Source organism: Panthera uncia, assembly GCF_023721935.1.
Source record: "Panthera uncia isolate 11264 chromosome C1 unlocalized genomic scaffold, Puncia_PCG_1.0 HiC_scaffold_3, whole genome shotgun sequence".
Classification (NCBI taxonomy): Eukaryota; Metazoa; Chordata; class Mammalia; order Carnivora; family Felidae; genus Panthera; species Panthera uncia.
Window position 1 is genome coordinate 63,751,734 of NW_026057584.1, and position 27,368 is coordinate 63,779,101.

General features: G+C 40.6%; 1 protein-coding gene across 7 annotated transcripts in view; it reads left to right on the top strand.

Moving 5' to 3' along the window:
- The window catches only part of STK39 (serine/threonine kinase 39), a 317,745-nt gene that overhangs the window by 166,165 nt on the left and 124,212 nt on the right, over window positions 1-27,368 (top strand). For all 7 annotated transcript variants that reach the window (XR_007454486.1, XM_049616066.1, XM_049616064.1 and 4 more), the window contains exons 11-14: window positions 5,894-6,016; window positions 6,114-6,143; window positions 14,406-14,468; window positions 16,495-16,562. Coding sequence is in view for 6 of the 7 variants with exons in the window: in XM_049616066.1 (XP_049472023.1) it covers window positions 5,894-6,016; window positions 6,114-6,143; window positions 14,406-14,468; window positions 16,495-16,562 (284 nt within the window). In the remaining variant the exon portion in view is untranslated. The remainder of the gene's footprint in view (window positions 1-5,893; window positions 6,017-6,113; window positions 6,144-14,405; window positions 14,469-16,494; window positions 16,563-27,368) is intronic.

The window sequence follows — 27,368 nt, forward strand, 5'->3', positions numbered from 1 at the left end:
AAGTAACTACTAAGCTCATGTCAAACATCTTGGTCCAATTTTATAACGTTCCCATAAGGTGAGTCTTTGCACCAGCGATGTGCTGCTAAACATTGAAAACTGGCATTCTGGCAGAGAGGGGGGCATGCAAATTGTAATTTGTACTATTTTCCAGTTTCTGTTGTGTCAGTGAGTGCTTCTACTGGGGCCAACTTTACACAGCCAGTGTGAAGTCAACTATCTTGCAGACTTCCTGAAATTTTTAACAGTGGGCTCTCCTGAGTCAGCATGAGCCAGCTCCAGCACAGAGGGAGGAACTAAGGGAGGTAATGCTGGAAAGGTGTCAAAATGAGGCTGGGGGGTTGAGCCTTAGTGAGCGGGTTGGAGATGGCTCACTAGAAATTGATCGGACATTCATAACCCACAAAGCATTCGAAAAACAAGACTGAGAGACGAAGTTTCCAAGGTCATCAGCTCAGAGAGAGGGGAGGCCACTGGGGACCATGTGCTCTCTGGAGGAGACCGTGTCTGGAGGCCGTGTGCGCGGTAAAGACGGAACAAAGAACAGTAGGAGACGGGAGGACAGAGAAAAGTAGAAGGAGAAGCTGTACAGATTTGGAGAGGGCACGAAGTAAAAGAATGGGATTCAGCTGTGTCTACAAGATAACATTAGGGCAACAGGGAGGAGCGTTACATTACACAAGTGTGAAGTCATTAAATCTTGCAGGGGAGAGGCAGCTTGAGTGGCCTGCTGGGGACAGATAGTATTTTGTATGAGATTAAAGAGTGAGGATGGGCTGAGTAAGCGAAGGCTGCAATTAGAGACCGTCTTCAGAAAAATGTTGACAGTGAGAGGGGAGAGGGACGGAGTGACTGCTCCTGGAAGAAGCGAAATCTGAGCCCATCCCCCCTTGGGGCAGAAGTTTAGGAGAGAATTGAACATGTTCATGGTGGATGTGGAGAAGCAGGGCCTGGCTGTAAGTGTTTTGAAGGAATGAATGTGTGTATGGATAAATGAGCACACAGGAGGCATTAGCTTTTAAAAAGGAAAGGGGATCCATTTTCCTACATACAGGAGGGAAAGAGGCAAAGAGGGAGGAAGAGTGTGAAGGAGCTGATCAGAAACATGTAGAAGTGTTGGGTATAGGCTGGAAGGACTTGGTGTGCCCAGGGTGAGAGGTGGAGCTATTTGAAATGACCGGAGCTGGGTAGGATGGGGTTCCCCTGTGAGCCACAGTAGCAGAGCCTGGCCCTGGAAAGTTGGGGTCAGGATCCTGGTCCCCCAGCCTGGCACCATCTCTTCCAGCTGTATGGGCTTGAGCCAGGTGTTTCACTTCCCTGCACCTCGGTTTTCCCTCAGAAAAATGGGGGAGTAAAATGATTCTCAACTCACAAGGCTACCGTGAAGGTTAAGTTAGTTAATATCTTTCAAGTTGTCAGCAGGTAGTAGTAACTCTCTTCTATAAGTAACAGCTGGTATGGGCTGGGGAGAGGGAGTAGGCTAACAACCAGTGATGAGGACAGTGCTTCTCCAACCTGAGTGAGAACAGGAATCACCTGAAGCTCTTGCTAAAAGGAATGCTCTGATTTAGTGGGTTTGGGGTGGGGCGCAACATGCAGCATTTCTAATAAGCTCTCCAGTGATGCTGTTGCTGCTTGGCCGGGAACTCCCCCGCCCCCGCCCTTGAGTGGCTGGGTTGTGGCAGCACTGATGCCCCTAGGCATGGCCAGAGAGTCTCTCTAATGGCACCAGGCAGCATGGCTGTTCTCCATTCGCTCAGGGATGAAGGATGTTTGGTGAGCCCCCCACCCCGCGTTCCTCCCAGGTGTGATTTGTACAGGAGGCAGAGGGGGTGTAGGGTGGGGTGTGCTAAGTGCAGCGTCAGCCGAGTCCACCGTGGGCTCCAGATCTTATAAGGTGGGGGTGAAGCCAGGAGGGGCTGATGGAAGAGGCAGGGGAAGGCTGAGGGCTGGAGAACACAGTGAGGCCAGGCGGTAGGTGGGGGACGGAGGTGTCAGAGAGGTCACAGGAGGCAATATCAGAGTATGAAGTAGGGGAACAGTAAAATATTCACTGCTGAAACCTTACTGAGTCCAATCTTATTCATTATTTTTGATGATTTAGAAGGCTTTTTGGCAGTGTCTCAAGGACATTGTAAACAGCAATTAATTAGAAACTTTTTTTTTTACATTCTGGTCAGTACAATGCCTGATAAAGGAAAAGTTACTGTGTATTGCTTTCTACCGTGTCTGGATCACTTGGGTTCAGGCTGTGGTCAGATTACACGTTCGACAGGTGGAGGAGAAGTGGAGCACAGGATTCCTGTTGATGGGGAAATCATTCCGAGGAGACGCTGAAATCCTGCCTCCAGGGAGAAGTTAATGTAGCTGTGGAAGCAGCTGGCAAGTGCCTCGGAAAGAGGCGCCAGGCAGGATTGGACAAATTCTGCTAAATTTTGGTCACTTTCTCTTTGGGTCACATTCATCCTTTGTTAGATGTTAGATGGACACTTTAATTTCTAACATGTTTTAACACCCTGTATGGATAGCTTACCTGCTGGCTGTCTTCTACTGTCTTTCATCCCTTGCTTCCTGTTCTGGTGTCAGGGGCCAGCTGGCCACCTGGGATGTTGTACAGAGATCCTGGGTCCTGATATGTATAGAAAGCTCCTGTTCAGAGGGGCACCCCTGGGAAGACTAGAGAGACCCCTCCAGTGACTTCCCCCTTGTTGCCGCCTTTCCCTACTCGTGGCTGCTTCATCCCCGCTCTGCTTTGGACACGTGACCCTGTGGCCACCAGACATAGCCCGAGACCACACTGTTCCTCTGCGCGTCTGAACCTGACTTCTTTTCTGGTGGGAATCAGAACTTCAGTTCATTTTGTAAAAATGGATTTTCATAAAGACGCAGTTTCGAGAAAGGGAAGAAAATACTACTCTCCTCTTCGGAGGTATGACGTGCGGGTGGAACTGGTCAATTGTATTTTATTCCCAGTCTTGGGACTGAATGTCGCTGCCTGTAAAACTTTCTCTAACTTATTGCTGGGCCTGAGGAATTTGTGAGCTTATGACTGAGCCCATTTCTCTGAGCAGTATCGGATTCTTTTGTTTAAGCCCCAGCTACCACCTCTTGGCTTTATTAGATGATTAAATTATGTAACAGAATGAGAACAATGCAGCAGTAATGCAATCCAGATTCTGAGGGTGAATAACTCCCATCCTTGTCATTGTGGACGATGGGGAAGGACAGAAGCCTTTACACATCTTTATTTTGTTTTGTTTTGAAATTTTTAGTTGGTAGAGTATTCCTCAGTTCCTAAATAAGAACCCCGTTTGTTAAACTATGTGAAACGTAGTTGCCTTGACTTTGGAAGGTAGAAGTTGTTGGTTGTAGTCCCTGCAAACTCCCTGCAAGGATGAAGCTTCCTCGAATTGCTTCCTGGTCTCTTCAGTGTAGATCAATGTCACATAAAGATACCATGAACCCTGGGTTTGAAATGATGTTGCAAGTTCTTTTCCTTTCAGGAAACCAGGAAAGGCTCATTACAAATCTGTATTCTTATTCTTCCTACTCCTGTACCAGTATTTTATGCTACATAGATTTTATAATGCCTTTGTCTTAATTTCTACATTTGTTTGTTCAATATTTATGACTTAAAGGCCGATGCCACCATTTCCCTCAATGTCTGAGGCTATCATCTTAGACATTTTCTTTGTCTCTCTTCCGGCAAATAAAGCTAGGAGGGAGACAGCCTGGGTTCTAAAATAAAATAGAAGATGCCCATTTTATTGTCTGTGGTTGGATCCTGCCTGTAGAAACAAAACTGTTGACAGATCTTGTAAACAGAGAGGAAAAAGGGGCATAAACAAAGTTTTAAGGTGTAAAGCTGTACTATCTCTGCTGTTGGAGGGATTTCCTTAGCATAACCTCTTACGTGTTAGGTACTTGAAGAATTCCACTTTGTGAACTGTGCTTCATTATTGCAGTTTCAGTAAAGGTAGAGTTTTGTTCTATTTCTGATAACAGTTTTCTTTGTTTTCTCACTTCTTAGTTAATAGTATGTTTTGTGATAGATGTGGCTTTACATTCTTTCTTTTAATGTAGCCATTAACAGATTTTCCTGTACTATCATCATGATTAGTATTGCCAAGAAAATGATTTTACTGTACATGTCAATAGAAAATCATTTTCTCTTCCCCTACCCATTTCTTTGTAGTTTTAAAGAGCAGTCTGTTCTGAAAGTGTTGAAGTGAGTTTCAGCATTTTTTCCATATGGTACTTTGCCAGCATCTATAAAGCATTGTCATTAGAATAGGTCATTTCCAATGACTCAGAATATGCAAATGGAAAAAATATCTTATGTCAAACACAGAAGGGGTTGTTTCAAATTCGAATTCGTTTTTTTGGAGTGGAGAGAAGCCCCCCCCCCCCCCCCCCCCCAATTAAGCATAACTGTTTTACTTATGAATAAGAACTTTTTACTTTTGAACTTTCCATCCTGGAGTTCAGATCTTCCAAACCAAGTGGTCAGGCTTGCTTTTACAGATTCCACAAGATAATTCCTTTAAGTCAGACCCAACCCCGAGCCTGTTTTGATTATGAATTGACATTGATCGAACGTGTGTAAATACTTACCTTACATTTAAGGTCTGTGGAATTTCCCTCAGGATTAATGAGGCTCCCATGATATAACCAACTAGTTTGTATTACGGAAATTAGTCTTTCTTCACATCATAAGTCTTGCAAAGTCTTCGCAGGATGTTTTTAGACAACTTCGGTTTCACGGTTACCATCCAGTGGCATAAGATTTGCATTTGAATGGGAATCTGAAGGCTTTTATTCTTGCCTTAATTTTGTCCCCCTAGCCTTGTGATCTTCTTCAATCTTCCATCACTTTCCAGGGCTGGGCCTTCATTTCCTCATCTGTAAATTGAGGGGGTTGGACTAGACCCTATCCGGGGTCCCTCTGCCCTTGAAGTTCCTCTGAATCAGTGGCTCACTCACTGGCTGTTACGTTCACATGTTCGCTGCTACGTTGCTTTGTTCAGTTACATCTGAATCTGTTTTTTTAGCGCAAATTACTTTGGTCAGAGGCTCATCATTCTCAGTCATCCTGTCCTTTTAAAAGTTTTGCTTTTTCAACCACACAGGCATTTGAAGAAAATACCCCTGAATCACATCTACATCTCTAATCACAAGTTCAAATAAACTTGAAATCCTTGCAGAAGACTGTTATAACCTGTTTGGATGATCCGGCATGGCTGCTGATTATCTTGCCATGTTTCTAGCAATCCCCTAAGTCTCAAAAGTGTTACAAGGTGTGTTAAGAATAGTCTGATGCTGTTTCGTTTTGCTCAGGTAGGTTGAGCAGAATCTTGGGAAAACAAGTGTGATGTCAGGTTCTGACAAAGAGCAAGGTGGCAACAAAAGGGTATTTGCTTTTTTTGATGGAGGCTTTAGATTGCTGATCAGTCCTAGACTGAGGTGTTTCATTAGGCTGCCTGACTCCCTCGCCTTCCCTCTGTCAGCAGTCTGTTGCTTGCTTGCGTTTCCTTAGGCAGTCTTGAAGCCGATCACATGGCCTTTAGTGTGTAGTAATTAACGAAGTATTAAATGAAGCAAAAGGGAAAGATGGATTTGATCCCTGTGGCTGACGCACGTGGTGTTCTTCCAAAATATTTTGCTCTTGGTGTATAGTAATGCGTTTGGAGAACACAGTATCTTTGGAAAGAGGATGAGTGTGGGAGTCTGCAGGCTATGTAGTCTTTTTGGGGTATTAACTGCTCTGCCTGAATTCGTAACCACTCAAGGTATTTCCAGCGTAGGTGTGTGCTGTGCGACCCAACTGGCAGCACCAGCGAGCGCTGTTCACGTTCTGCTAGTGAAAAATCTGGGCGGGTGTGTTTTGATTCAGGTGAGAAGAGTTCCTGGGTCAAGCGGTCACCTTCATAAAACCGAGGACGGTGACTGGGAGTGGAGTGACGACGAGATGGACGAGAAAAGTGAAGAAGGGAAGGCCGCTTTTTCTCAAGAAAAGGTAAGTGATGTTGACGATGGTGAGCTAGCCTGTGCACAATTTATGTTTGTGGCATTTTGTGTGTGCACGTATTAATGGATATGCAATTGTTTTACAGTCCCGAAGAGTAAAAGAAGAAAATCCAGAGGTGAGTGGTGGTGATTTATTTTAACATTTTTTTGCCACCTCACCATCCCCCCCTCCCACGAGCCCTCCTCCCCCTTGCAGTATCAGAGTATGATCCATTTGGGGAGGAGACATCAAAATTTCGTCCTCACGGAGTAGCAGAAAAGAAAAGGCATGTAGACTTTGTAGGTCCTGATACTGTCTGAGTTACTTTTGGTCTTTGTAACTTGGGGCCGATTGTTTTACTCTCTGAGCCTCAGTTTACTCCTCTGTTAGATGGTAATGGCCAGTCACACTACTTTTAAGTTGCTGTGAGCATTTGATAAAATCATGCACACAAAGCACCCACTGAGTGCTCAGCTTGGTTGATCTCAACTCTTGATATTACTGCCATGTAGAAAACATAATAGGCATTCAGGCAAAGTCTCTTCTAGATTTTTGGTTTATAGTAAAGCAGATAATTAAAATGGTGGGAGGCTCTAGGTTGAGTGTGCTTTACAATCTAGTGGGTAACTTAGTAGGCAGGAAACACTCTGATCAGCTTCCCTTTGAGAACTGGTCACCTTTTGATTAACTTTACTTCTTCCATCTGGTTAATTATCCTAATGCTAATGTCTAATGATGACTGTAGTTCAGAAGACTTGCTAATTCTCCTAGAGAAAATTCGAGCATATTTAAATAGCTCCAAATATTTTACAGACCTAGTAATTAATGTGTGCCTTGATAAATTCTCATTAAGGAAACCGAAGACTTCGGGATACAGATGATATCCATCCCAACTTTTTCTTTTGTTTTAATTAGCAGACGCTTCCTTTTGATGAAGTGAAGTAAATCTTAGATTCCACTACAAGGGGCCAGCTGGACTTTCTGAGAAGAGTACATCTGAGCTACAATCTATTGTTTCCCTGTCATTCTCCCTTCCCTCTGGTCTCTCCATTCTTCATGCCACACTGATAGGCCTTGCCTAGGGATTTCTCAGTCTGCCTACCTCCCACTGTTAACTGTCCTTCAGTTCCTGTTTCTTCCTGTGTTGATCATAGGAATTCATCTTGTCATTTTGTATATAAAAGATAAGGTTTGTCAAGGAAGTTATCTCCCTCTGTTACAAATGATGGTGAGGACTTCCACAATAGGACCCATTGGCCGCACACATGTGCTGGTTTCTAGAACCATCTTAACCAGGTATCGTGCACTCTGCCCTCTTCTGCCCACTTTGCTGTTTTACCTACAGTGAAGTGCAGAGTCAGGGTTTTTCATCTCTTTCCTGGAGTGCCTCTAACTAAAAGCGTCAGTCCTGCTTAGAAATAGAACAAAATAACGTGATTTCGGGTAGCATCATGATTCAGAAAGCATTCATTTTGGTTCACCACAGGACGTCTTTATTGGCATGTTTTCACTGAGTCCTGCCTTAACCTGGTACAGACTGAGGGTTGTGGGTCCTTCCTCTTGAGGATTTGTGAAGTTTATTGTGACAGTATCCTCCTATGTGCTTGTTGAAGTTGCTTTGATAACTGATCTGTTATGTGGATATTAGCAGTATCTTTTTGGCAAGAATGTTTTCTGCATAGACAGGAAAGAGAGTAATGTATAGCATGCTGTCAGTCATCACTGTCGACCTTCTTGGGTGGGATTTAAAAGTGTTAGACACTTCACCGTGTCTAGACTAATTTGATTTCCCAGTGATATACGTCTGTTCCCGTATGAGTTTATAATTGAGGAAACATGAAACCTTACTTTTGTGAAAGGTTCATGTCTTTGAATGTGAACACTTTCACCAAATTTTAGGAATAATCAGCCCTACCTGCTATTGCACGGCTTCTCAGGCCATTTGTTTTGTTTTGTTTTGTTATCTTTTTTGTTTTTCACATTTCAGTAGCTGGCATTTCAGTATCCTGAACTGTGTTAAGGGCAGATACAGTGATGGTTGCTCTGTCCTTTCAGCTTTTTAGTTAAAGTAGCCCCCTGTCTTGCCAACCACCCAAATTCACTTTTTGTGTAAGTGAAGCAAAATGTATTTATCTATTACAAAGGGAATTAGAACTGTTGAATATGTAAATAGGCGACAAATGTATGCACACATGCACATATATATACCTACTGTGCACACTGTTTTAGGAGGTGTTGGGGATACAACAGTAAAAAAAAAAAACCATGAAATCCCTGTCCTTGTGGCACTTACATTTTTTAAATTTTATTTTATTTATTTATTTTGAGACAGAGAGCGAGGGTGAGCAGGGGAGGGGCAGAGAGAGAATCCCAAGCAGGCTCCGCGCTGTCAGCACAGAGCCTGATGCAGGGCTTGAGCTCACAGTGTGATCATGACCTGAGCTGAAATCAGGAGTCAGATGCTTACTGGACTGAGCCACCCAGGTGCCCCATTGTGACACTTATATTTTGATGGGAGCAAGTAAAAAACAAGCGACAGACTTTATAAATCAGTACATTATGTGGTTTGTTACAGTGGAGTAGGGGCAATGGGGAAAAAATAGAACAGTGTGGAAAGTACAGGGAGTGTGTTAAGGGACTGTGATTTTTAAATGGGTTGGTCAGGGTAGGCTTTATTGAAAGGGACACAAAGACTTGTAAAATGTGTGGAAGAACTAAACAAAAAATCCTGAAGAGCCACTTTTATTTTGCTACCTCTCCTGCCCCTGTGACTGTTCCTTCTTTCCATAGAGGTTTTCAGTTTATAGTATTTTCATCCAGACTTTTTTCTTCTCATTTACATACAAATATGTAAATAAAGAAACCTATATCATATTAAAAGTGTGAATGGGATTATAAAAACCATAAATTTATTTTTTTATTGAAGTATAGTTGATGCAGTGTTCTGTTCATTTCAGGTTTGCAACACGGTGATTCCACAAAAATGTCTTTCTGGTTTTTGCAACTTGCCTTAAATCTTGCAAAATCTTTCCACGTTAGTTGTTGTAGATCTGCCTCTATTTTAAGTGCCGAATAGTATTACCTTGGATGGATTGAAGTGGTTTATTTAACCACTAACTTTGTGAACATTTAGGTGACTATTATAAACTGCATTCCATTAACATTTTGTGTACGCATTTTAAGGAGCACATGTGCAGGTTAAGCATTTTAAAGAATTTAAAGAATCGTGGGTTTTCGTTTGACAAAATCTGGTTTTGGATTTTTCAATAGCTGCTATCAAAAGCTAAACCACTTTAAATGTCTTACATTTTTATTTGTCAATTATATCTCCGTAAAGCTGAGACTAAAAAAAAGCAGCACCAATTTATATAGCCTCTGACAGTGTACCTTATACCTTTAAACATCTTTGAGGGTGAAAATGCTTATCTGTGCCAAGTGGCACATTTAAATGCCAGTGTTTACATTTTGATAAGCTTTTCGAGAATGCTCATCATTTAAATCACAGTTTATTTCCTTGGCTGACTGGAAGCTACTGGAAGACTGGGCTAGTATTTTATTCATATTTATGTTCCCTTTGCATCTAGTAGACGCTCTCTCCATGTTCGTTGGTGACATGAATACCCACACACTGAAGTAAACATTAAACAGGTGCCTGAAGAAGCATATCGTATTTATGAGTAGGTCAGAAGTGAGCAGAAAAATCCAAAGATGCCATTTCATTGAGCTGAAGTTCAGAGAAGGTAGCCTTACTTAGTAGTTACATTCAGACAGAGGAAGATAGTCCAATAAAAGAGGGGGTGCTGTAGAAATGCTTAATTTGTAAAGGGCTATTTGGCTTCCCTAGGAAGGTCTAAGGCAGAATATCCAGGTATTACAGGGTTTGTTGGAGAAGGTTAAGAAGGCCAGGGTGGGGTGTTTGTCAGGGGGGCCTTGGGAAGATGTGCTTGGTATTGGGCTGTACCAGGAGATCCTCCTAAATCCGAAAGAAAATTTCCAGTGTAACCTGTAAAGTTCTAGAGTTGTACCACTCATCTTGAGGTTCATAGCCCAACCCATTTAAAAGCTGGTCCTCCTATGTTCCTAACTGGACATTTTAGAAGTAGCCTTGCAAGGTATTAGTTATGACCTGCCAGTAATTCATAGTTTTTTATAAGTAGGTAATTCATGCTCATTTCATTTATTTATTATTGTATTCCACTTGGATGTGGAAGCCAGTGGTAGAACTTCATGTTAATAATGCAACAATAATATTAATAATGAAGTTAATGGAGCAAATACTTAATCTGTGCCTGATTTTTTACATGAAGCAGTGCTAAGTACTGTACCATTGTGGGAATTACACAAAAAACAAGGCAGAGAGCCCTGCTCTCTAGAAACTTCTCATCACTTTGGAGGTAGGGGTCGGGAGTAGTATTTGCAAGACTGGCTTCCTCATGTGGGGGTTTCCTATTTGCCATCCTAGGTTTTGTAAAACCTTTCATTTATTATCTCATTATTGATCTTTTTTGACCAGTGATTTGGGAATCTGTTTTTGTCAGACTCTGAAAATAATCGATATATGTTTTATAATCTTTTAAAATCAATTTTGCTTTATATCCTCATTTTCTACATAAAAGTAAAAATGCCTTTATCTTTACATTCACACTTCATTTGGGTTTCCTTTAACCAAGGGAGACATTTGCTAAGGCTTCTACTAAAGAAGCATTCTTTTTAGCACAGCCCCTCTGTTAGGTGGCATGAAAACATATGGTTTGTAACCCTAGATTCACATCAGAAAAGCTGAAATCTTTAAAAATGAAGATGCCCAGAACTAGCCCTCAAATTATGATTTGGTAGTTGGGGCTGAGGTCCAGGCAAGTCTGGTTTTCAGAAAGCTGCTCATGTGATTGATACATGGCTAGGATCAAAAACCACTGGCTAGGAAAACCACACCAACTGCTCTGAATCCCAACGTCCACACTGAAATCCGAGAAGATTGTGTGCTCAAAATTTCTGAAGATTTGCTTCAAATATCTATCAGAAATGTCAAGAAGAAAAGAGAGAGGGGGAGAAGAGAAAAAACTATGAAAGATGATTCAGAGACCCCTTGGAGAAGTTGTCCTTATTTAATCAGGTGTAATGAAGGCAGGTGGAAGGTTTGTTGACTCAGGCCCTCTCTAGCCCATAAGAGATATATTGAAGAATTCTGTTACAGAATCGAGGCTAGGTTAGTTGTGAAAATGTTGTTTCCTATGATATTTTGTTCTGAGAAGAAAAGAAATTTGGTGAGGGTTTAGGTTGAGTTAATTTTATAGCGATTAGTCACAGTGCGGAAGCTAAATTTATTGCTTGTGTTTACTCATTGCTGTTACCTGATTGCTAAAACTGCCTTTAGCTTTTTAAATGTATTTCTGATGACATTGTGTTTTCCAAATGCCTGTCAGCTCTGATACGTGTTTGTTTTATATCCATTTGTAGATGGAGGCAAAGATTTGCTTTCTCCCTCCAGATTTATTATACTTAGCCTTGTCATCACAGATGGCTTTAACTTGATACCTTTATGCCACCATTTTCCAAAAGATGTTCTTATTTTAAATGACTGGCTTTCTGACTTTTTTGTGATAAAAGCTAGATTTGTGATCAGAAATCTTTCTGTATTTCTGAAAATAACCTTCTATTTTGTAATAATTTTAGATTGCAAGAAAAAGTGCAAAGATGATACAATGTTCCCATACACTCTTCACCCAGGATCTCCCACTGTTAAATTCTTATGTGACCCTGGTACTTTTGTCACAACTAAGAAGCGAAAGTGTTACATTATTATCAACTAACCTCAGACTGTATTCATATTTCACTAGTTTGTGTACTAAAATCCTTTTTTTGTCTCAGGATCCAATCCAGGATAACACACTGCATTTAGCGACAGTATTTTTAAAAATAGAAAATGAGAAGATTAAGCAGAGCTCTATGGAAAATTAGCAGACATTGTCCCTTTCTTTTCCCTATTCTGGGATCTTTGCCTCTCTTTTACCCAGTTTCAGAGGCCTGTTTCCAGGGTGGTGTCCACCATTAATCTGTTCTTTTCCTCTTCCCTTCCTATCAAAACACCCATTTTCTCAAATGCAATTCTTTTGATTTGCAATGTTTATTTATTTATTTTGAGAGAGAGCTTGAGCAGGGGAGGGACAGAGGAGGAGAGGGAGAGGGAGAGAATCCCAAGCAGGCTCCATGCTGTCAGTGCAGAGCCCGGCATGGGGCTCAAGATCATGACCTGAGCCAAAATCAAGTCAGGTGCTTAACCAACCAAGCCACCCAGGCTTCCCTTGAATGCACTTCTTATAGCAAAAAAAAAAAAAAAAAAAAAAAAAAAAAAAAAAAAAAAAAAAAAAAAAAGCCAAAAAAAAAAAAAATTCCAGCAAGCAAATTTATATTATACTGTGATGAATAACACCTGCTTAATATGTTGGCTTTCTTGTAAGCTTTAAAATTAAAATTAAAAATGTATGCCCATTGGGGCGCCTAGGTGGCTCAGTTGGTTGAGCATCCAACTCTTGATTTCAGCTCAGGTCAGGACCCCAGGTTGTGGGATTGAGCGCCACGTCAGGCTCCGCTCTGAGCAGGGAGCCTGCTTAAGATTCTCTGTCTCTCTCTCTCTCTTTCCCTCTCCTCGGCTAGCACACTCTCTCAAAAAGAAACAAGAAAAAAAACAAAAAGAAAAAAATTTGCCCCAGAGGGCATAAATAAGCTGAACTGATAGAATTAGGTCCATAATGGTGAAATTTGGAGGATTCTAGTTGGTTGTGAAAGAAGGTGTTTTGTACAGGGAACTTCCCTCTCCATCCCTCTTGTGCATCTCTTCATATTTTCCTGAGGAATCACCCAGATTGCTTGTGCACCAGTGAGAGTCAGAGGCTGGTCCCTTCATTAGATGCAGGATTACACCTACAGAGTGAGGTTGCACAGGGTGCTTGGGGATCCAGTCCCCAGTGCAGGTAACTAGCTCTCCTTCCTGATGATGGCCCAGGAATAAGGGAGCAGGGCAGGAGATGGGACCTCCCACGGAGGAAGACAAGTTTTCATCTCTAGTAAATGCCATTAAGGTTTTTTCAGTTTACAGTGGTCCTTGGACTAGAGGTGGGATATTCTGTAAGTGCTGATGTGGCTTTTGGTTGTATCTCAAACCTTAAGTGAGACGATGGGATCAGTCAGCCTGAAAGATTCTTCACAAAAGATCATTTGGTGTAGGCCCAGGTCCTCTGGCTGGTTAAAGAATACAGGTTGGTTGTTCTTCTTACACTGTCATACTCCCCCAACATTTTATGAAAATTTTCAAAAATACAGCAACATTAGAAGCATTTTACAGCAAACATCTATGTACCTACATTTAGATCCTGCCATTACTATACTTGGTTTATCATGTGCACATCTATTCATTCATCAGTGTGTCTTCATTTTCTGATGCATCTCAAAGTAAACTGCAGACATTAGTACACTTCCGCCTATGACTTCATCACTAATATTGTGATGAAGCACAACAATTTTGAGGAAGCACAGAGAGTAACAATTTCATGTCTTAAACTTTAGAAAACTTGCTGCAAAAAATTTCTGATGACTTCTGATTGTTTTAGAATTGATAGTAAGCTTAGAAAATAATATGGTTTGGTTTTTTTTTTTTTTTTTTTTTTTCATTTTCATTGCTGTTCCTCTTCTAGTTTTATTTTCTGGTCTTTCAAGTTTTGTTCAAGGGCAGAGTTCACAGAAAGTAGGGCTCAGAAATACTTTTGGTATCACATTAGGGTTGGATTTCCAACCTTGAGGAAAAAACATAACCTGTCGTTCTGACTTTTCCTTTGGGGAAATGTGTTTTAAAAGTCCAATTACTTATGTATTTTTCTTAATCCAGTGAATAAATCATTCATTAGTCAAAGTAATGATTAAAGGTTAAATGATGATTAAAGGTCACTATCCTAATATCCTTTCATTGGGGAACTTTAACATTGGACTATGTCATATAGATACAAGACCTATGGAAATTGTGTGACAAGAAAAAAATGATCCTAGAGCATCTTTCTGTTACCAAATTTATCAAATTTAAAATATCCAGTAGTCCATGCCTTTTCGCTTTAGCTCAGTGGCTCTCTGAAAACATCAGGAGGATCACCCAGGGCACTTGTTAAAAATACCCATTCTCTCCCGTCTCCCTGAAATTCTGAATCCTAGGCTAGGTGGACCCAGGAATCTTTATCATGCGTCCTAGGTGATTCCAATACACATCATCAAAGGACAACACTTGGGGAAAAACTGCTTTAAAATTACTTATGTAAAATTGTCTCTGATAAGTGGGACTTAATGTAACCACACTGACCTTAATGTCTCATTTTGGTTTCCTTAAGTGCTGTAACAGTGGCTCTCTTAACAGATGGCGGTGAATGCCAGCAGTATACCCGAGCAAATACGGTCCCTTTCTGTGCAGGATCCTCAGGTATGTTTCTCCACCAGTCCTTTATGTTTGAGGTGATTTGTAGACCTATTTTTAGAAAAACCAACATTTTAGGAAGATAGACAGTTTCGGGGTAATCCATCAGAACCGGAGGCTTGTAAACTCTCTCTTTTTTTAATAGGTATGGAGAAGAGAGTACTGTTACTATTGACCATGATTTTCAGGACCCCCAACCTTTAAATGATAGGTTCAAGAGCAAGGATTGATTACCAGACTGCTTCTGAAATTGTTGGTACTGTGTGAAATAAGATAAGGAAAGAAAATGACTCCCCATTCGGTTAGACTCTAGCTATAAAACAGTATAATTAATTGATACTTTTTTTTTTGGCTTCTGGTTGGATTTCTATAACTTGTTTTCATAATTCTTTTATCATTGAATTTTATGGGCCAATTTATCTCTACAACTTGCCTTGTAAAAATGGAAGTCCACTGACTGTGAAATGCATTTATACTAAAAGTTACATGATGGAAAACATGCGCTGTGAGTCGTGTTGGGTGCTGATGAAGGGTGCTAAGCAGTGCAGGGGTGGGAACATGGACATAGAAGCAGAGTGCAGACCCCCGGTCTGGTTTCACTGTATAATTAGTAAGCAAGCCCTTTTGCTTTCAAAGTCATTATACTATCAAGCATCATCAGCCTTAGGATCACAACTTTGTCCCCCAAATCTGCACATCCGTTGATAAATTCATTTTTATCCTACCTGATGTGTGTTTTATGAAAACAGCTGTATACTGAGGAGAGAATAATGGAATTTCATGGTTGCAGGAAGCCTGTTTTGAAGTCAGACAGCTAGTCCTTTGCCCTTATTTTATAGCCAAGGAAGCATAGGCTTGCAGAAGTTGGCTCACGTGAGGTCATATAACTGGTTAGAGGCAGAGACACGATTCAGTTTAGGTCTTTTTACTCCATATCAGGCAACTCAGTAAAACACCTTGAGATAAACTTCAGGGACTGATTGAATGATAAAAGGCAAGTGAGGAATAGTAATTTGTCAGGAAGTGAATAGAATAAGGGAAACAGGAAAGGGGATTAGGATAACTGATATTATGTAACACGTAGTTGATGAGTTGTTTTCATATATTTGTTCTTCCAGCAAACTTTTGAGACAGGTATTATCCCCATTTTGTAAGTGGGAAAATAGGTTCAGGGAAATGACTTGCTCATGATTGCGTGTCTGGTCAGTGGCAGAGGCAAATCTTGATCCAAAATCTCTATTTTTCTACTCCCAACAAGAAGGTCTGCTCATTTCTTTCTTTCTTTTTTTTTTTTTTTTAACGTTTATTTATTTTTGAGACAGAGACAGAGCATGAATGGGGGAGGGTCAGAGAGAGGGAGCCACAGAATCGGAAACAGGCTCCAGGCTCTGAGCTATCAGCACAGAGCCCGACGCGGGGCTTGAACCCACAGACCGTGAGATCATGACCTGAGCCGAAGTCGGCCGCCCAACCGACTGAGCCACCCAGGCGCGCCAAGGTCTGCTCATTTCTAAGGATTTGTAGGAGTCAGGAGGAGCTACGGAGTAGAGGCATTTGTGGTTGATGATTTATATTTATAGAAATCAGTTCTAGGTGAGAAACGCAGGGAAGATAAACAGTGACCTAATCTACTGGATTCCACTTGCCTTTGCATCCTGAGGTTTAAGGTGCCCAACCTTTGTGTTGGGACTAAATCCCAATGGATGTAGTCAGTCAGTGGCTCAGGTTGCAAGATGCTCCTTTAAGATGGCTGACCCTTCTTCCTTGGACTTGCTGCAGCTTATACCAATTGTTCATAGGACCCATGCTACCATTGAGGTTTTCTGTTTGAAAACAGATCTGTTTGGATCTCCCGTTGTGTTGGGAATTAGGCATCATTCCAACCTTCATATAGGGGTATTATTGTGGCCAAATGGGACCTGCCCTCTGTAAAGACCTAGTTTTGAAATTTCCAGAAAGGGTCATGTGAATCAAGGGATATTACGATTGTTTTTCCAAGTTGATAACAGTGTTTGCGGTTTTGTCTTTAAAGGGGCTACCCAGTGCTAGCGAAGACTACAGAGAAGCTTCTTGTGCTGTGAACCTCGTTTTAAGATTAAGGTAAATAATATTGTTTATTTTGTATTGCTCTTCCTATAGTATAATATTCTTATCTCCTTCATTAACTTTTCATAATATTAACATAAAATAAAATTGTTAACTTACTTGATTTCTGCAAACAGCTAGTGTATGCTGTATTCCCAGGACTAATGGGTCTTTTTCTAATTGCTTACTAAAGAAGAGAAAGAAAGCACCATATGAGTGTGTCTGCAGGCTCAGTGTACCCTTCATTAAGTTGTTTTTTTTTTCCCCCCTTGCCTTTTCTTTCTTGGGCTTTTTTTCCTTTTAAAAATTTTTTTACAATGTAAGATCACAGTAAGAGATTTTTAATGAGTTTCTTTCACACTTCAGCAGTCAGTCTCTGACAGAAATAAACCGTGCTTGTACTACAAGTTGCCTGTTCAGAACATTTTTCAGTGGCAGGTTTGATCAGCTACTGTGGAGAAATGACAGATGTATTTTGAAAGAACCCTCCGTCTTCTAGGAAATGGATACAAGTATGGTGCCTGACAGTGTAGACTTTGTATCTAGTGAATGAAAAGTTCTTTCTGCGTCATGGATTTTTAAATATTGAGGTACACCGTAAGGTGTATATTCTTCGTTAAGAATGTGTCTTAAAACATATTTGCTTCCACTTAATTATAATAAACAGCTTAATTTACCAAGTCAGTGAGATTATGGTCACATTTTTGAAGGTGTTTTAAAATAAGTTACACATAGGTTCTCCCTTGACAATTAAACAAATAAAGCACATGGCTGATGGACCATTTTCAGAGCTGTGGCTATAAAAAGCCGATTTGTTTTCAAGGTTAGTTTCCAGCCCTCTGAGTTATCTTAGACTGTCAGGGTAGATAATCATCACCATAATCACCCCGTGCTTGTGCTGGTCATTTACAGTCTGTGGTGTGTTTTCACACACTTAACCAGGGGGACTGCACACTAAGGCTTGGTGTGATTTAATTCAGAGATGATTTCTGGTCAAGAAGTGAAGCTATTACAAGACTATTTTCCTTCTATTTGAAAGTGTCCTTGATCATGGTTCACAATTAAAATATATTTATTGCTCTCCAAAAAATGAGATAGCCCATTCCTTTTTTATTTGACTTTGGAACCAGGTACTGCTTTCATCTATTTTTCACTTGTTCGTTTATTTTTATTCATTCCACCGATACTTCCGGTACAACCACTGTGCCAGGCTCCTTGTTGATTCCTGAGATACGGTCGTGAGTGAGACTGTGGAGGTTACCATCCAACCCACTTGAGTGTGCGGTGTTGGGGGTGACCTTCAGAGTGCGGTGGTCCAGTCTCCTACTTTACATACGCAGGAACGTTCTCTTTAGTGGTACACCAGATATTTAGTTAGCTTCTGTGCATACTTTGACTCTTTTTCCATGGACCACTCCTACGATGCTAAAATGCTTTGTTATGGTTCAATCTTCTTCCCTGAGATTCAGCTGATCTTCCTATTCTGGGCTCCCGCGGGCTCAAATTCTGGCCCTTAGAGCAGGTATCAGGTTCTCTGGATAAAAGTCTCCTGGAGAGTGTTTTAAAATGCATACATATTCCTAAGCCTTACCTCCAGATACAGTTTTGCTCTGGGTACTAGAACGATATAGAACAAGTGCATTCCCTTGTTTTTTTGAGAGCCATTTGTGTTTTTACAAGGCTTGTTCCTTTTTCCTAGGCAAAACAGTCCAAGTAACCTTGCTTCTCATAATATAGTTTTATATCCTCCTTACAATTCTGGCTGTTCACCTTTATTAACATTTAGCCTGTATCTGCTTTTCTTACCTTTTTCCTCATGGCTCTGGGTGGTTTTTTCCCCGAGTTTGTGGGTTAGGTCCCAATCCTTCATGATCTTAATGAAGAAAGGGTGCTACATTCAAATAGGCTGAGAAACAATGCTTAGTGTCCATCTGTCTATGTACGTATTTCTCCTAAATCAGCCTACATTTTCATTGCTTTTTGAAATAGCTGTGCACTTTGGTGACAGATATAGCATGACCTAACAGCCAAACAAAAGCTCTGATTTTGTGTTTCCCTCTTGGAAGGCTGTCAAGCCTAATTGGAACTGCAACTTGTGTTTTCAAATTCATTTTGTATGTCTTAACATTTGTCAGTATAATCATGAACCTGTTGGTTTTGACCCATTGCTTGCCTCCCCTCCGCCATACATTTCACTCATGATTGTCAGTGTGTCATATTAGTTATAATGTTTGGATACATGTCATTTGCCAATCGGATAAACCTGTTTTTACAGCTTTATCCATGACGTTGATTTTACATGTTCAACAGTTCGAATAGAACAGTCTTCTGGCATCTGTTAGAAACCACTCATTTTCTACATGGCTTTCAATAATTGACTAGTATTTTTTGGTATAGGTGCTCAACCAGAAACAAATCGTATTGACTTTACTGCTTTTTAGTGGACATTCAGCTGTCTACTCAGAGGGATATCATAAAAGGATTCGTTTAAAAGTGTTACTGAAATTAAGACCTATCAATGATATTTTTCTGAATCTAATCACCTAGAAATACTTCCAAAAAATAGAAATGAATTGTGTTTTATTATTTTAGAAATGAATTTTAGTATGACTTTTGTTGAATATATGTTCATGCCTAGTGGTATACATTATTTTTCTAAATGTGTTCAAAGTATTTGTTTACACCAGTTTTTTTCATATTTGAGAACTCATGAATCTCTCAAAATATACAGTTGGTCTCCTCTCAGGGCAGTCCCTGTACTTTGAGAAATAACCTTTTAAAGTTAAAAGTTAAATACTATTAAGTTTCTGTGGTCACCCTGTGCTGCCATAAATGTACGCAGCAAATATACTCATTCATTCTGTAAGTATTTCTTGAGCACCTGCTCTGCACATGGCCCTGTTTGAGTTGCTGTGATACAATGGGGGAATGAAACAAAAGACAAATTTCTTGCCCCCTAGGAACTTACATTCTACAGGCAGGGAGGAAGTGTTCAAATACTCATATTACTTACACGATGTCAAGTTCTCTGAAGGGTAATCTCCAACAGGAGTATAGAAGGTATGGGGGTGCTGTCCCATAGTAAGGAAGGCATACAAGTTTTCTACTACTGTGTAGCAGGTTACCACAAATTTAGTGACTTAAAACAGCACCCATTTGTTATCTCAGTTTCGGTACGTCAGAAGTCTGGCACAGCTCAGACGGGCTTTCTGGTGTGTCTCACAAGGCGGCAGTTAAGTTGTTCTCAGCTGGAGCTTGAGGTCGTCTTCCAACTAATTTGGGTGTTGGCAGAATTCAGTTCCTGACAGTCATGGACTGAGGTCCTTGGCCTCTGTACAGGCTCCCCATTCCACACACAGTTTACAGTACGACTTTGCCTTTTTCAAAGGCAAAATGAAACTATCTCTCCTCCCCTTCAAGAGCTCAGTCCCTTTGTGAGAGGTTTTTCACCTGATTAAGCCCGTCCCATCTAAGTTAATGCCCCTTTAGATGAAGTCAGAATCAACTGCTTTGGAGCTACATCTGCAAATCCCTTTACCTTTGCTCTATCACATAACTTAATCATGGGAGTGACAGCCCATCATATTTAAAGGGCTTGGTCATATCCATTGAAGAGGATTATGTAGGGCATGTATACCAGGGGACAGCGATATTGGAAAGTGTCATAGAACTCTGCCTACCACAGAAGGGCTGTCTAAAGTAGTGAAGATACACCTGACAGATGTAAAGAATCAAGCCATGAGATTGTTTGCAGGAAGAGAGTTCCAGGCAGAGCAAACAGTGATTGCTAAGATTCTGAGCAGGAAGCATGTTATAAGCAATTATAAAAAAAGCCAGGGAAACAGTGTGGCCAGAGGGGTAGGGGAGCAGGCCAGATGATGATTCAGGGGCTGAATCATGTAGGGCCACGTAGCCTGTGGTGAAGACTTTGGACTTTACTGTTATTGGGTGGGAAATCATTGGAGATTTGTGAGCATATCTGAGTTATATTTTATTTTATTTTTATTTTGTTTCTAATGTTGGTTTATTTTTGAGAGAGAAAGAGTAGGGGAGGGGCAGAGAGAGAGGGAGATAGAGGATCTGAAGCAGGCTCTGCTGTCAGTGGAGAGCCCGATGTGGGATTCAAACTCACGAACTGTGAGATCATGATCTGAGCTGAAGTTGGACACTTAACCAACAGAGCCACGCAGGTGCCCCTGAGTTACATTTTAAAGCAAGCACTGTGATTGAATTATGGAGAATAGACCATACAGAGACTATTTTTAGGGTGGAAATGCAGAGCCCATTGATAGGCCATGTCAACGATATAAAGAGTGATGATGTGACCTGGGCCAGGGTGAGGAGTAATGGAGGCGGAAAGTAATTATTGAATTCTGGAGAGAGAGGAGAGAATGCAAAGATTACTCAAAGTTTGGGCCTGAAAATATGGATAAATGGAGGGAAAGAGAGTTGGAGTTGCAGGTTTGAGTGGAATCAAGAATTCAGTTCTGGAAGTAGTGAGTTTGAGTTGTCTAGTGGACATCTTTATGTGATGTCAAATAGGCATTTGAGCGCATGAGTCTAGATTTCAGTGGAGATCTAGTTCTGGGCTAGAGATAATAATTAATTTGAGAATATTGGCACATACAGTATTTAAAGCTGTGAAATTGGATGAGATCACCTAGAGAGTGGATAAAGATAGAGAAGTCATCTGGTGTGCCCTCAAGTGGTACTTGGGTAAGGAGCAGTCAGCAGATTGGTAAGGACAGGCTGGTGCAGTGGAGGAGAGAATGGTGGTCCTGTAAACCAAACAGAGGAAATGGCTTAGGAAAGAATGGGTGAAAAACTACATCAGTTGCTATTATTAGATCAAGTACAATGGGAACTAAGAATTTGCATATCTGGCAAAATGGAGCACATTCTTGACCTTGGCAAGTGTTGTTTCAGTGGAATGTTGGGGATTAAAGCCTGACTTAACTGGATTCGGGACAGAGTGCCAAGAGAGAACACCAGATAGCAAGAAGAGGTTCCTTGTTAATACAGACAGCTCTTAACAGAAACTTACTATACAGGGGAGCAGAGAAATGGGGTATCCCAGTGAAAATATGGAGGTGAACAGAGTTTTTTTCTTTCTTTCTTTTTTTTTTTTTTACTGTTTATTTATTTTTGAGACAGAGACAGAATGACAACAGAGGAGGGACAGAGAGAGAGGAAGACACAGAATCCGAAGCAGGCTCCAGTCTCTGAGCTGTCAGCACAGAGCCTGACGCAGGACTTAAACCCACAAGCTGTGAGATCATGACCTGAGCCAAAGTTGGATGCTTAACCGACTGAGCCACCTGGGTGCCCCCGGGAGTTGTTTTTAAAAAAGCATTATTTATAAGTTAATGGGAATGATCCAGTTGAGAAGGAAACATGAAATAAGATAGAGGACATTGTAAGACTGGTGTCCTCAGATGGGTGGGAAGGGATGATACCTAAACATCCACATAGATATCAGCCTTAGTTAGAAGTATGGAGAGGTCACTTGTTGGACAGCACATCCATCACGCCAGAAGGGTGAGCAGATGTGCAAGGAGTTTGGTGGGGTTGGGTACAGGAAGGTGGAAGTCTTCTGTTGTTTATATTGTCTCATTAAAATGAGTGTGATCAGTTGAGAGTGAGGAAGGAAAAAATATTGGGTTTGAAAGATGAAGGAAATCGTGTAGGAGAGCTGGAGAGTAAATTTACCAGGGAAATGTGGTAAGATGAGCAGGCTGCACCAGCAATCACTTGAAGTTAGTGATTGTGACTTTCAAGTGGAGCTGGTAGCTTGATCCCTGAGATGAACTTAATCTTGATGTCCCAGAATATAAATCTGTGTGCATGTGTGTGTGGTTACGATTGACATTTAACAACAACATTTAAAAACCTTCATCGTGGGGTGCCTGGGTGGCACAGTTGGTTAAGCGTCCGACTTTGGCTCAGGTCATGATCTCACAGTCCGTGAGTTCGAGCCCCGCGTCGGGCTCTGTGCTGACAGCTCAGAGCCTGGAACCTGTTTCAGATTCTGTGTCTCCCTCTCTCTCTGCCCCTCCCCTATTCATGCTCTGTCTCTCTCTGTCTCAAAAATAAACGTTAAAAAAAATTTTTTTTAATAAAAAAATAAAAATAAAAATAAAAACATTCGTCGAGGAGTCTGTTCAAGACTCACTGTTAAATCATAAACAAATGTGGGTCATGGAGTCACCCTCAGTGATCTCCTGTGCACAAGGTGGCAGTCACCTGCCCTCTCTAGTGCCACCAGCCAACACTCCCTCGTAGGCCCAGCTGCCTCCTCTTAGAAACTTCCAAAGCTATGTGCTTCTCAAGAATCAAAGCCCTGCCACCTAGTGTTGGTCCCTGCCGCACAATTTCTTCATTCCCCATTCCCCATTTGAAATCTACTCGAGATCACTTGTCCCCTCTCTGGGCCCAGATAAACTACCTCCTAACCCAGCCCATGTGAGAGGAAACTGGAAAGATTGTTCTGGCCAGTGTTTATTCGATTAGAAAACCCATGTCTTCTTCTGTACCTTTCTCATTCCTTTCTTCGAGATTCTGATATATGTGTGGACATATATGTAAATAAACACATATACACAAAAATATGCCCTCACTGTCTTTGCAAATTGCTGGTCTAGACCACGTACAGCTGTTGGGTACTGGGAAGTAGTGTGTTTGTCCCTTCCTATTCCCTGTGGCCATCTGAGCAAAGCATTTATGTTTAATGTGCTCCACGGACTAGTGGGTAGAGACTTGAGTTCAAGCCAGCCTTTCATCAGTCCTTAACTAATGCCGTATGGGTAACTGCCCTCTTACCTCTTGGAAAAGGTCATTCTGACTTTCTTTGTGACATAGCATTTTATAGGCTTACCTTCTAGGAATGTGGCTTCCTTCTCCCTCCCCCGACCCCCAGCCCCAAGATGCCAGGTAAGTCTCCCCTTTATTCTGTAAGTAGGAAACTGGGAAATGGTTTACTTTGCAAAATGTCACTTTTTATAACAAAAGACGAATACATGGTAGCTACAAGTAATATATTTGTTTCTCCACTATTCATTTCTGGTGATCATAAGCAAAAGGCTGAAGAGGCAAAGACTAATTTCTTTCTTGAAAAAATATGCTATTGCTTTTACCTTGTTCTTAAAACTGACCTGTTATTTATTAGTGTAGAGAAAAGGGATTATACCTTAGGTCTCAGTGTTAAATTCTGGAGATAGTTAAAAATTTAGATTTTTTTTCTTTTTTCTTCTGTATACTTTTATGCAAATGTTTTCTTGCCAGTTGTATATATGTATATATTATACATATTTGCATATATGTAAATATACATATATGTATATATATAATATGTATATATAATATATATAATATGTATATATAATATGTATATATAATATATATTATATATGTATACATATATGTGTATACATATATAAATATGTATATTTACATATATGTATACATGTATAATGTCATCTGTGTTATCAAAAAACTTGAGTATCAAGGTACAGTATAAGGAAATCTTAAACACATCTCGGAGAAAAATATTAAGTGGGCCATCTCCTAATTTATATACTGTCAATAGATGGTACTATAATTTATGATTTGAGTTGAACATTGTACAAATATTTTGCCATTGGTATATTTTTCATAAAATAGAATAGTCATGTATTTGACATAAACATGTGTTTTTGAGAACCAGGCTCAGTGATTTGGAAAAATGATAAACTTATCAGTTAAATTGTTAATTCTTTTGTGTCAGACACTGTTCATACTTTGACAGCTCAGCCCTGTGGATTACAGTTAACTAGCTTTGTTGAAGGCGACTGTGACAGTTGTCATACATAGATGCTCTGGTATGGTATATCCCATCAGTTTACTCATAATGAATTTACCTCATTACTAGGTTACTATCATTAAACCTTGATAGGCTAGTTAAAGACCCCAGACCAACAAAACTGCTTTCCTGCTTGTAGGGAAAGATGATCTCTAGAGTAGGGTATTTATTGTAACAAAAATCCTTAGCATGACAATATTGCCTAACTTGACCTAGTATTTTAATTTCCCTTGTTAAAAGGTGAACTGAGCTATTGGTATAGGCTTAGTAAATCATAATTTCATAAAGAAAGATGAAGCTGATAAAAACAATGTTGATCACTGTTTTAACACCAGTATGTCTGAATTCTAATTCCACATTATCATCATTCAGGAGGAATTAGAATTCTTAAATGGTTCTCTAAGCCTGTAAAATTGGGTTAATTGCATAATTTTTACTAGGTGGTTGGGAAGCTTGATTAATTTTTCCCAAAAGGTTAAATAGTGTAGGTATAGTGTTCAATTGTGGCAATGCTTTCAGGTACCTTTTCCCCCCTCAACAAACTGCTTATTTATGGCTTTCTTTGTGCAAGGCTTTGTTGAAAATCCAAAGATGAATAAGACAGGGTTTCTGCACTCAAAGAGCTTACCGTGTAGGCGGAGAAATCAGACTCTGCTCAAATGACTCTAACACAAGGTAGAAAATGATAAAGGCAGTAGGAAGGTAGATGAAAAGAAGAGCTATGGGTAAAGGAAGGTGAGAGCCCTTTTGTCAAATGTTATCTTTGGGTTACTTGTTCCCATGGTAACCAGTGTTTATTATTATTTTTTTTAACATCCAAATTTTGAGAAGAGTAATGGTTAGATCGAATCCAGGGGCAATGTCAGACTGTGGTCTTCGGTAAAGGCGTTATCAGACTTAAATTATTTCTGACAAGACCGCATTTGTTGTTTAACAGAGTGGTATTTATTATTGTGTTGGGCACCAAGTTATTACAAATATGGTTCTTTAATAGTAAAAATATTTGGCATTTTACTTAATGTTTTTGAATATTCTCTTTTGGTAAATTCCTTTCCTATGAGAATTAAGTCATTGCTGCACAGCTTGACTTTATTGTCAGTGCGATCCTTCAAAAAGATGAAGATCCTACTGTGTACCAGGCACTGAGATGAGCACTCTGTATTGCCTGTCTTGTTGATCATCATAAAACCTCCACAACATCAGCCCTGCTGTTACTGACATTTCCCAGATGAGGAAAGGAAGGTTTAAAGTCATGGAGGTAATTTGTCCAATACTACACAGCTCAGAAGCAGCAGACCCGGTCTGGAACCTAAGACTGTTTAACATGCTGGTCTTTGCTCTTCTCCGCTTGACCCTATGGCCATGAAGATCCCAGTGGACCTCAGAGAGCAGCCACATTTGCTGGTGTAGAGACAAAGACACCAGAGTATGTGGTAAAACCTGGTGCAGGCTGTGTGTTGTGGTTTGCCATAATCTCTGAACCTCTGCTGCTATGCGATTGCATGAACGTCTTCTGGGGCAAGTTGGCACCCAGCCATTGTTCAGCAAGACCCTCCCCCAGAGAGTCAGCGCAGGTTCAAACCACAGGGGTCTCTCGGGTGTAGGGTTTTGAAACATAACCCCATCTGAGATAAAACTCTGGAGGGAGGTGCTTCCTGACAAGGTGGACAGCTTGGACACAGACATGGGGAGTGGATAGAGGCCTAAGCCAAGGAGGGGTGCTTGATCGTGGGTGCTTGATCACGGGCAAAAGAGCATGATACAAGACTTAAAGAAATCAGTGACTTATTAAAAAAGAATAACATCAAATCATAGGAGTCCCAGAAGATGAAGAGAGAGAAAAAGGGGCAGAAGGTTTATGTGAGCAAATTATAGCAGAAAACCTACCTAATCTGGGGAAGGACACAGCCATCAAAATCCAAGAAGCACAGAGAATTCCTTTAGGTGGAACAAAAACCTATCCATCACCAAGGCATATCATAGTCAAATACACAAAATACACAGACAAGGAAAGAATTATGAAAGCAGCAAGGGAAAAAAGTCCTTAACCTATAAGGGAGGACAGATCAGGTTCGTATCAGACCTATCCACAGAAACTTGGCAGGCCAGAAAGGAGTGGCAGGATATATTCAATGTGATGAATCAGAAAAATAGGCAGTCAACGATTCTTTATCCAGCAAGGCTGTCATTCAGAATAGGAGAGATAATGAGATTCCAAGACAAACAAAAGCTAAAGGAGTTCATGACCACTATACCAGCCCTGCAAGAGATTTTAAAGGGGACTCTTTGAGTGGAGAAGAGACAAACAGAAAAAAGACCAAAAGCAACAAAGACTAGAAAGGACCGGAGAACATCACCAGAAACACCAACTCTACAGGCAACACAATGGCACTAAATTCATATCTTTCAGTACTCACTCTAAATGTCAATGGACTAAATGCTCCAATCAAAGGACATAGGGTATCAGAATGGATAAGAAAACAAAACACATCTAGATGCTGCTTACAAGAGACCCATTTTAGACCTAAAGACACCTGCAAATTGAAAGTAAGGGGATGGAGAACCATCTGTCATGCTAATGGTTGTCAAAAGAAAGCTGGCGTAGCCATATTACATTAGACAGACTAGATTTTAAAATAAAGACTGTAACAAGAGATGGAAGAAGGGCATTGTATCATAAGTAAGGGGTCTATCCACCAAGAAGATCTAACCATTATACATATTTATGCCCTCAATGTGGAAACACCCAAATGTATGAATCAGTTAATCACAAACATAAACTCATTGATAATAATACTATAATTGTAAGGGGCTTCAATACCATGCTTACAGCAATGACCGATCATCTAAGCAGAACATCAATGAATGACACACTGGACTGGATGAACTTAACAGATATATTCAGAACATTTCATCCTAAAGCAGCAGAACACACACTCGTCTCGAGTACACATGGAACATTCTCCAGAATAGATCACATACCG